The following is an 11,659-nucleotide window of genomic DNA, read 5'->3' on the forward strand; positions in this document are numbered from 1 at the left end:
TGTTCACATTGATGGAAACAATCAAAAAAGAAAAACACTTGAGATATCTACTTCACAATTTAAAACTGGAAGAAAGAAGTCCTCAAAGCAAATTGGAGGGGCTGCAAAATGTCCAGTCAAATTGAAAAATTATACAATCCAACTGACAATATGGGCCAAGCCATATAGTTTAACTCCTTCTATGGATCCATATGGTATTCCACAAGTAGTTAAAGTGCTTGATAGCATGCTGGATGAAGTTCCAGAAGTTAGTCCGCTATACTTTTTCTCATTGAAATTATTACTCAATAAGGACAAGCGAACAATGTTTTATCAACTAATCCCAAGATTAGAACTTTATGGCTTAAGTCATAAATAGAGGAGAGTTGAAAATTTTCTAGTCTTCTAGAGTCTTGAGATGTCTACTATATAACTAAACAACAATGTTAAACTAGTTTTATCAATAGTTGTTTATGTTTGGTTTTTGGATATTGAATTTATCTTCTATTTATTTATGCATAATCTAGTTTTATCAATAGTTGCTTATGTTTGATTTTGGATAAAAAAAATTGTTCACAGGTGATGAGTATGAATGAAAATTTCAGCGGTGATGAAAGTGATTTTAAACAGTCAAAAAACAAAAAAGATTTTAACAACTCATAGAATGTTTTAATCGATTATTTGTTGTTGCATCTTCTTCCGTGCTATTATATTATGAAAAGTATATATTGAAGCAACCATGCATGGATTCAAAACAATCAGTTGAGGCATAGATTGGAGAGATCCTTGACGGTCATGAATCACGTTATATGATTAGTTTTAGGATGTTAAAAATTATATTCACGAGTTTGTTGAGAGTTTTAGAGACAAGATACAATTTGCAAACTTCAAGACACATATCTTCTCGTGAAATGTTGAGAATTTTTTTATACATCTTGGGCACGAGTGCAAAAGTTTCCCAATATCGAGAAAGATTTCAAAGGTTTGGAGCAACAATAAGTCGATACTTTGCAATTGTGATTGAGAAAGTTCCAAGGATGATGATTGATCTAATTGCACCCGATGATCTTTTTTTAGCTTAATACCTGAACAAATATGTAATGATTCTGGATATATGCCGCATTTAAAGGTTAAAATTTAAAATTATATTATTATATTATAATATTTTTTAATTTAAAATACACATGAGACCAATATGATTATTTGTTCAGGATTGCATAGGTACAATTGATGGTACTCATATTGCCGTTATTCTTCCACCAAATGAACAAATTCCCTACATTGGAAGAAAATATGTCCCCACTCAGAATGTTATGGCAGTATGTGATTTTAATATGTGTTTCACCTTTATTATGGTTGGATGGGAAGGATTGACGCATGACACTAGAATATTTCTTGATGCAATTCGAGATCTAAAATACAAATTTTCGCACCTACCAAATGGTAAGATATTTCATTTATTTCTTTTTTTTAAAATAATAAAGTATAAGTTCTTTAATTAATAATTAAAAAATAAACAACTCTTGAATTATTTGTTTATCATATTATGACATGTAGGAAAATATTATCTTGTTAATTTTGAATATCCTCAAATAAAAGGTTATCTTGGACCATATAGAGGACAACAATATCATTTACATGACTTTCGTAGATATAGGCCTATATCTGGTAAGGAGGAGATATTCAATCATTCACATTCATTATTACGTAGTGTGATTGAACAAACTTTTGGTGTTTTGAAAAACAATGGGTCATTTTAAGGGATATGCCAAGTTATAGTTTTGAAAAGCAAACGATGACCGCTGTTGCTACAATGACGATACACAATTTTATCCGAAAACATGTATGTCGAAATGAAGCAAATTTTATGAAATACAAAAATATTAACAAGACATATGCGAATATTATTGATTCAGAAGTTGTGCATGATGGAGAAAGTGATGATTATGGTGAATTAAACAATTCAAGTGGTTTTGAAATAAAATTAACAAGAGATGCTATAGCTTCTAGTTTAATGAATTCACTTTAAATTGCAAATGCTAATGTAAAATTTTTAATATTTATATTTGGTATATAAATATTTACATATAATATTTTAATTTGTTAGATTTATGTTTTCTATGTTTTGTTAATATCTAATATGAGTTATATATTCAAATTGCATTTTAAAATAAAATAATACAAATGTGTTAAAATCATTAATTAAAAATAAAAACATTTTTAAAATAATAACAATGTGTTAATATCTAATTACAAATATTTAATTGTTATATTTAAATATTTAAAATATATTTTATATATTCTAATTAATTTTATAAATAATTAATATTAATTGCTTAAAATATTTAAAATTGATATTTCATATATTAAAATATTACCAAGTTATAATAAATTATTTTTATATTCTTACTAAAATATCATAATATTAACTAATTTAAACATTATTTAAATGCATATTTGTTACTTTATAATACCATCTCTAAAATGGACATTTTATTTTTCAAAGGTACTTTTTGACAACAATACTAAACACTTAAATCTTAAACCAAATTTTTCAAAAATATTTTTCAAACCACTTTTCCACAACACCTTTTAAAATCATTTTTTAAAAGGGATGCTAAACTAGCCTTAAAAATAATTAAATAGACTTAAGGATGTAAGAAACCCTCAAACTTAAAAAAAAAACAATTAAACCCCTATTTTTTTTTTGCACTCAATTGGGTACTTGAACTTTCAAAATGCATCAAAAGACCCTCAAACTTTTTCAAAAAAAGCAATTAGCCCCTACCTTTTTTTTCACTCAATTGGGTACTTAAACTGCTAAATGCATCAAAAAGGCCATTTAATCGTTAACTTTAACAGTTGACCGTTAAATTTAACAACCATTAATTTTTTTCAGTTAAAGCCACCACGTGTCAAAACCACAACGAGACATGTGGCAAAAAGATAAAAAATAAAAATCGATAAAAGTCATAAAAGTTATTAAATTTTAATAAAAATATAAAAATATTTAAATTTTATTAAAAATTAGAAAATTTTAATAATAATCATAAACAAATATAAAAAATATAGAAATATAAAATAAATTATAAAATTTTATAAAGTCGTAAGAAAATTATAAAAAATGTAAATAAATATAAATTTTGTAAAAAATTATAAAATTGTTGTACCAAAAAAGTATTTTATAATTTTCTATAACTCTTATTGATTCTTATTTTTTTAATCATTTTTGTCACATGTCACATTATGTTGCGTCAAGTGATGACTTTAAGTGAAAATAATTGAGTGTCGTTAACTTTAACGGTCAGTGATTGAAGTTAATGGTTAAAAGGGCCCTTTGATGCATTTTTATAAAATTGTAAATGATTTTTATAAATTTTTTTTCTAATTTTAAATATTTTTTATTAAAATTTAATAATTTTTTATAATTTTTATTGATTTTTATTTTTTATAATTTTTTTTGTAACGCCCCCAAAATTTTTAGTTTTTAACTGGGAAAAATTTACAGTAATTAATTTCTGTATCTCTGGTTTTGTGTTCTGTTTTTGTGTTTAAAGTTTGGGGTTCGAATTGCACTGTCAACGTTTTATTGTTTTTAAAACAACCTATAAGCAAGCATTGCCGCTTAAGTTCAATTTGTTACGATATTATGACAAGAATGAGTCTGCTGATTCACTGGTTAAGCATTAATCTATATTCTGTTTGGTCTCGGGTTTGAGTCTACTCGTATGTATTAGAAAAATTTTGCTAAATGCCGGAAAAGCTAAGTGGAAGTTAGATAATTAAGTAACGATAGATTTTCTTCTTCGTTCCTTTAACTCCAATTCCTCTCTTTTTCTTCTTCGCGCTCTTTATTTTATTTTATTTTATAGTTTACGGTCAAGAAGGGTACAAAATCAGTAAGTGTTGTTGCTAAATGCTAGTTAGAGGGCCGTAGAGTAAGTATTTGCTAACGTGAGCGTTGGATGTTTGTTTTTTGTTTCTAAATTGTTATAAATCAAATAAACTGCTAGTTGTATGAATTGCTAATAAACGATCATTTTTTTCCCTATAGACGAGAATACTTCTTGCAAGGAACAAAACAGGTTGATATCCGTGATCGTTGCTGAATTTCAGTAAGTCTGGAATGTATAGGAGTGTGTTGTTGAAGTTGTCGACATGTTTGACATTGAATAATGCTGTTGAAATATGGAAATTGATTTGTGAATTTGGTTGTGAAATGAATGATTAGGGGCTGGTTAGTCTCCGTAACCGTTTCCGCCAGGAGAAATCAGGTGCGTAACAATTTCGCAAGTTTCTTAGGTTTCGGGTTGACAAAAATCGTGACTGTCGATGCCACACGGCCAGGCACACGGGCATGTGGCTAGGCCGTGCGATCGACCGTGTAACTCACTGTTTGTCGAAGTAGGGCCACACGGTCTAGCACACGGGCATGTGTTTAGGCCGAGTGCGACCAAGTCAGTACAAGGTTCACATGGGCACAAGACACGATCGTGTGTCTAGGCCGTGTAACTCACTGTTATTGATTAAGGACCACACGAGTACATAACACGGGCGTGTGGTCAGGCCGTGTGAGTCACATAGGCAAGGACATGACCCTGTGCCCAAGTCGTGTAACTCTCTGTTTCTTGATTGGTAACACACGAGTACATAACACGGGCGTGTGGTCAGGCCGTGTGGTCAGGCCGTGTGGTCAGGCCGTGTGGACCACACGAGCAAGGACACGGCCGTGTGGTAGCCAATTGGGCTTTTGAAAGCTCGTTTTGTGACCAAAATCATTAGTTTGACTAATATTGACTATCTATGATATGATTGATACGAAATAAGATACAATGTGAAATTACAGTTAATATGTAATTGATATCTGACAGATAATCTGTAAGTAATACGTAAGCTTCTGTATTCTAAATGTGTTGGATTGGAAATGTGCACAGAAGGAAGTATTCTGTTCTTAACAGTGGTTTACCACTTTCTGATTAAATCTAAAATTAGCATTTAACACTAACTGTGCTAGCATCTATGATGCGAGTCTATAACGTGTCAAATCGACACATTGCAGTGTGTAGGGATGGATGGACACTGAATGTCCTTAATGGTGTGTTGGGTTGGTCGGAGATGGTGTGTAGAGGATAGAAACTAGGAAATTTTGTTATGATCTGTTCCAATATCTAATTAAGCATGTTAATAAACTGCTACCGTCAGTCTGTATTAATTGGGTATAATTGATTCGTTTATATCGAGATATTGTGAGCACTGAGAACTATCTGGTACTCCGAATAAAATCACCTCGTGGTTGTACGAAAGTTGAATAGTACATTTTCTATTACGCATTGAGTTTACCACTAACTCTATTACTTTTGGCTTTCAGGTGAACCATTACACTAAATGGGATCGATGTCACGGCGGCTCGGTCAACCTTATCTTTTGCTAGGCTTAATATGAGATTATGTCACTACTATATTATGGATTTAAGACGTTTGTGAACTAAAGTTATTCTGATGGGTATCTGGATTTAGATATTCTAACTATCTATCTTATGAGTTTGTTAAATTATTAATATGATGTTGTAATTCTCTGAACTTGGTCTGGACAACTAGACTGGGGTTAGGGTGTTACATTTTGCCACATGTCACATCATGGTTGTGACACAGGGTTGCTTTAACTGAAAAAAGTTAAGGGTAGTTAACTTTAATAGTCAACTGTAATAGTCAACTGTTAAAGTTAATGAACAAATGATCTTTTTAATGCATATTTTAACAGTTCAAGTACCCAATTGAGTGAAAAAAAATCAGGAGCTTAATTGCTTTTTTTGAAAAAGTTTGAGGGACTTTTTGATGCACTTTGAAAGTTCAAGTACTCAATTGAGTACTAAAAAAAAAGTAAGAGCTTAATTGCTTTATTAGAAATAGTTTGAGGGCCTTTTAATGTATTTTGAAAGTTAAAATATCCAATTGAGTAAAAAGAGTATGGACTTAATTACTTTTTTAAAAAAGATTTGAGAGCTTTTCACAACCTTAAATTAAATTAAATATCAAAGAAGGAAAAATATCTATGTCCAAATCTTGAATAAAGCTGCAGGCTTTAAATGAGCCTTTTTTTAGAGGTAGTTTTTGTTAAGGAATTGTTTAATTTATTTTATTTAAATGTTTTGCATGAAAATAAAAATCTAATTGACTTGTAGGGATTTAATAATATTTTTAGAGTATTTAGACTGGATGAGAGATTTTGGAAGAGAAATTTTATTTCTGAAAAGGTTTTAAAATTTAAAAGATAGATTTACTTGTTTGGAAAAAATAATAGAAAATTAATTTTAAAAAATTCAAAAGAATTTTGAATAACTCAATTTTCTTATTCAAATTTAACTTAAAGAGGTTATTTTTAAAATCCCTTTTGGTCCCATAGTAAAATAAAAAAATTAACTTTATAACATAATTTTATTTAATTCCAATATATATTTTTAAATTTTATATTATTTAAAATATTTATATATTTTACAAATATATTGATATCCATATTACATCTTTTATATTATTTTTTAATATAATTATTATTTTTAATTTATTAAAGTTCATTAACCTAATTTTTAAAAAAATTATTTATTCAAACAAAATAGAAACAAAAACTAATATTTTAAAATGATGGATTTTAAAATACTAAAAGTTTTAAAAGTCTTTGGCATTTTAAAATTTCTTATCCAAATCCACCCTTAGAATTTAGATAAAAATAATAAAATTAAAAAAATTAAAAAGAAATTTTGAGTAACTCAAATTCTTTATTCAAATTCTACCTAAAAATATGATATTTCAAATTTCCTTTTATTTAAATATGTGGTCCCATAGTAAAATAAAAAATTAACTTTAAAATATGATTTTTATTTAATTCTACTATATATTTTGTATTATTTAAAATATTTATATATGTTTACAAATCTAATGGTATCCATATTAAATCTATTATATTATTTGTTTTTATATAATTATTTTTCTTTTATAATTTTTAGCCTAATTTTTATTATTCAAACAAAATAATAAGAAATACTAGTATTTTGAAATGATATATTTTCCAAAAATTTTCAAAATATCTATTATTCAGTAGTGTTTAATAATAGTAGAGAATTGAAGATCTGCTTTGAGAAAATGAATAAAAAATTCCAAATCGTGCAAATTTCTTTTTTAAGACCTAATATAAACAGCATGAACTTCTAAATAGAGGTGTCATATAATTTGAGTTGAACAGAACAGATTTATCTCACAGGGAGAGGGAGACAACAACATGTGCATGTTAGAATAACACACACCATGCATGTAAACTACTCACACTCAAACCATGTGTTTACATCTTATATAGGTACCTGGTGAACCCTAGTTTCTGCACAAAACGAGAAACTTTACAGCTTACACCATGACTGCTCTTGCCTTTACACCTATTCTCATGCTGTTGCTCTTGGTTGCCAGTCTTCCCACTTCCCTTTCTCAGGACCCTATCACCCCAGGACCAACCGTATCCGACTGTAGCCCACGTCTGGTGGCTTTCATGCCATGTGCACCATTTGTGCAAGGCAATGCTCCGAGACCAGCGCAGTCCTGCTGTGACAATCTCAATCAGCTCTATGGACTGCAGCCTGGTTGTCTTTGTCTCCTCCTCAATGACACCACTTTAAGTGCTTTTCCCATAAACAGGACTCTTGCACTGCAGTTACCTGTTCTTTGCAAGCTCCAAGCTAACAGCTCTTCTTGCTCAGGTACCATTCAGATCTTCGAATTAATTATCTTGCATTCACGCCGATATCTGACTAATTGGCTTGATATTTTCTTTAAGGGTTGCCTTACCCTTCGGGTTCATCTGGTTCTCAAGTTTCTCTAGGGACAAATCATAACTCTTCTGTCGCTGGTAATCAAATTATTTTAAACGGCTTGCCTTTTCTTTTTAAGACCAGATGGGTGAATAAATTTTCTATTAAATGGATCATCATCATATTATAAGTTAAAGTTTTGCTTGTTTCCCCAGCTTCTTCTCCCATGGGGAACCCAAATGTTCCAATGGCACCAAGACCAAGCATCATGGGGTTGGGGTTTGGCCGGAGCAAGGCTGGAAGATTGAAGGCAGAAGGCCTCTTAGCAATGGTGGCTGCTGCTGTTATTCTGTTTTCAAGACTCGTGCTTCCATACTTTTGACTTTGGTTAACAAAGTGTTGTTTCTTAGGTGTATTTATAGTTTTGAGCAAGTTATTTATTGGAACAAAGTTTATCTATTTGGGAATGATACATATGCTTGCAATGGTTAATGTTTGTTTCATCCAAGCACAACCAAACCATTGTGGCAATCTCTATAAATTCATATAATAATAACATAATTAAACCAAAAATTAAGCCTATAAAGCTTTAAAAAAACAGATGGAAGCAACCGTCAACTTTAACGTATGATATTATCTCAAAATTATAAAGTTATACATTACATGCAGTAGATTACAAATCCAGGCAAAGCCCGTAATAAATTCAAGTGATCCCAAGTATAAAGACATTTTATGTTAATATTACAGCAACTATTCCAAACTGGGTGCAACTTCAGTAGGGTTTGAATCAAATACATCTGAAATTTGAGACATCGGGTTCTTCTAAAAGCTCTCGAGACTGTATAGACTCTTTGTATGCTGGAGTCTCTTTAAAATCTGTGGCCCCTTCGTTGTAAGTAGCCACAGAAATCCCACATGCAATTAACTGACAACATAGAGACGTCAGCTTGAAGAATCATCAATTAGTCTCGAACCAAATTTTAGATAAAGTGCAGAAACCAAGGAACAAACATATTTCACATGTACAACAGGTTAGAAATTCCCAGTATCATCACAATATAAACCCAATAAAATGAAATGAATTCTTCTCATCATTCATCAAATACATAAATGGCAAGCTAGCATACAGGAAATAGATTTGTAGTCTACTCTAAATTCTCCTACTTTTTTTTTTCTCAAGGGGATTTTGAATAATAAAAAAAACTAGTAACCTTTTAGCAGATTCTTTTTGAACAAGTGATGAACAAGATTTACTTTTTGATCATCACAAATTTGGGGAGCAGGATGAGGTTTACCTAGGCTTGAACCCTGGTCTTTTGTATCAACATACAACTTTGCCACTTCAACAGTGGCTACTTCAACGGTGATGAACAAGATATCTGATATCTAGATCAGTGATCCACCTAATTTTTCAAACCATCTTTCGAGTAATCCAGGAAATAATATACAGTCCACAAGGATTATGAAAAAAATATGAGATACCTAATTAGACATGTTAAGAAAGGAGAAGGGTAAAGCATAAAGGGGAAAAAGTTCCGCAACTTTCTATCTTTGACAATATTTGAGTAAAGGTATCGTGGAAGCACCTATATTAATTATCTAAATGTATTTTGCCGTCTATACTAAAAAATAGTATATTAATATCTATGTGTTAGATAAAAAATAAACAAATTTTTATTAAAAATTTCATTATTTTTGCCATAAAAATATATTAAATTTTAATAAAAATTAAATTATTCTTTAATCTAACACGAGACTAATTTATTCATTTTTTTAAATAAAAGAATAAAATTTAGCTCCATGTTTTTACCCCATTTTTGATATATAATTAAGTCTGATCTTAAGTCACATCAATATTTCCTAAAGTGCCAAAGAAATTATATAGCAGAAAGGATGAGGACTACCAATTACCATTCTACTTAAGGATGTAACATTCGGCAAAATTTCCAAATTCATGCCAGATAGAGGCAGAGGCATCTATTTTCTCTGCAATGTAGGCTAGCATATAAATTTAAACCATAATCACACTGAATTATATGGTTTTGACAACTTACAATCCTTCAAAAGCTTATATGAACGTTTCAACAAATTTTAACCCTTCAAACGCTTTTATGAATTAAATTATCAATCATTAAAAGAAAAGGGAAAAAAATTAAAAGGCTGGGTAAGGCGTATCGGTAGATACCGCAAAAACGATGCCAAAAGCCCACAAATATTGAATAAGAAAACTAAGAACATCCCACCGGGTACCTTCCTATAAATCCAGTTGAAGACCTGGAAGTTCCGGAAATGGTTTCCTGTCAACAGAAACCTTAGAGGAACTCACACCAACGTTATCTAAACTAATCCCAACAACAACATTTTCGTCTTCAATCTCCGGCGTCCGTTTTTCCTCATCTTGTTCTTTTGTTGTGAGACTGCCCCTCCGGTTCTTGTTGTCGAAGTGTCCAGTTCGGGATGAGAACTTTTTGGCTACTGAAGTTAAGTGGAGCGGGGGAGACGGGGAAGAGGATGTGGTGGCGAGGAGGGAAACGGGGGTAGAAATGTTTGGAGGGTTTGTTGTAGAGGCTTCGGACTCCATTACCACCACTGCTACTACTACCATGGCTAAGGGTTACGGTTAGCGCCATTGAGTGGAGGAGAGTGGTTAGAGCTGAGTAGGATAAGACATAGGAATGTCATATAAGATTTTATTATTTTATTTTAAATAAAATGGTAAACTATATAGATACTCACCTAATTATTAAAATTTTTTATTTTAGGCATTTAAAATAAAAAAAAGTTATAATTTCAGCACTCACATTATATATTTCAGTCATTTTGATCACTTCTCTTAAAATCACAAACATCAAGTTGAGTATAATAACAAATTTAACCTCAATTTTTACATATTATATCAATTTAGTCATAATTTTAAAAATTAACTTGCAAAAAATTATAAATATTCTCAATTTAATCCTAATTCTAAAAATTCAAAATAATATATAAAAATCATAAATATTTTAAAAATATAATAGTAAATTATATATATAAATAAAATTATTGTCGACAAAAGAATAATATATAAAATTTAAAAATACATAAATATTTTCGAAAAATAAATTTAAATTTTATATTAATATTAAATAATAAAAAACCTTCCTCCACCCTATATACTCCATTTCTCTCCATTTTTGTCCATTTCCTTCAAACTTCTTTGTAGCAAATTGTTGAGTGTTTTAGTGTACTTGTCTTTTAGAGGGGGTTAAATTCTCTATTTATATGATACGGTCCTTATTCTTGGATGTGACGTCTTAAGTAGGCCCCAATGCATGCCAACAAATATGATATTCTAGGATTAACACTTGTTCTCTATAGGTGCTGGTTCGCCTGCGTGGTGGTGCTAACCTACCTTGTGCAAGTTCATGAGAGGATGCGAACTCATCACATGCAAAACCCAACATGCGAACTATGGAAGCTACGGGTCGGTCCCAATCGGGTAACCAGGTAGCAGGTTGGTAATGACGAATACCAAAATAATTTGTTGCCCAACTAGTTCAAAGAAGAGTTATAAAGTGACTCTTCTGAGAACTTGGCTTCACGAAGTGGGGAATATCTGAGAATGAAACATATCGCATATGCCTTTCACTTTAATTTGTCATATACGCTTCACCACATGTTGAGAAGAGGTACAACTGTATAAAGCTGATTGTGCCTTCATTTTTGAACACACAAATCGTTAAGGTGTGAAATTCTTTAAAATGAGGTTACCTTAACCCTAAATATTAAACCGTTTGGATTTTTGAAATTTTTGAGAATGAGCTACTGTTGAAAAGGATAATCATGATTTAGAGGTAAATTTCTTAAAATTTCCAAATTGTTTTTGTAGTTATTTTGGGTTTATTTGGG

General features: G+C 30.6%; 2 protein-coding genes across 2 annotated transcripts; one reads left to right on the forward strand and one right to left on the reverse strand.

The window, feature by feature from the left end:
- Positions 1–7,195: 7,195 nt before the first annotated feature.
- Positions 7,196–8,267, forward strand: LOC108466394 (non-specific lipid transfer protein GPI-anchored 10). Its single transcript, XM_017766720.2, has 3 exons — positions 7,196–7,720; positions 7,798–7,869; positions 7,987–8,267. Exons 1-3 carry the CDS (start codon positions 7,381–7,383, stop codon positions 8,151–8,153), a joined length of 579 nt encoding a protein of 192 aa, XP_017622209.1. The 5' UTR covers positions 7,196–7,380; the 3' UTR covers positions 8,154–8,267.
- A 106-nt stretch (positions 8,268–8,373) lies between these two features.
- Positions 8,374–10,486, reverse strand: LOC108466599 (uncharacterized). Its single transcript, XM_017766986.2, is given in 3 exon segments — positions 8,374–8,572; positions 8,574–8,696; positions 9,957–10,486. Coding segments are annotated over 3 exon segments (594 nt in total). The 5' UTR covers positions 10,377–10,486; the 3' UTR covers positions 8,374–8,521.
- Between the last annotated feature and the right edge of the window lie 1,173 nt (positions 10,487–11,659).

The sequence above is a fragment of the Gossypium arboreum genome, chromosome 8 (genome assembly GCF_025698485.1).
Source record: "Gossypium arboreum isolate Shixiya-1 chromosome 8, ASM2569848v2, whole genome shotgun sequence".
NCBI lineage: Eukaryota > Viridiplantae > Streptophyta > Magnoliopsida > Malvales > Malvaceae > Gossypium > Gossypium arboreum.

What these genes read in the sequence shown, in the direction of transcription:
- LOC108466394 (XM_017766720.2), top strand. Translation starts at nt 7,381, where the DNA reads ATGACTGCTCTTGCCTTTACACCTATTCTCATGCTGTTGCTCTTGGTT. An exon ending in TAACAGCTCTTCTTGCTCAG is followed by an intron (nt 7,721 to 7,797) that starts GTACCATTCAGA and finishes ATTTTCTTTAAG; the next exon opens with GGTTGCCTTACCCTTCGGGT. An exon ending in TCATAACTCTTCTGTCGCTG is followed by an intron (nt 7,870 to 7,986) that starts GTAATCAAATTA and finishes TTGTTTCCCCAG; the next exon opens with CTTCTTCTCCCATGGGGAAC.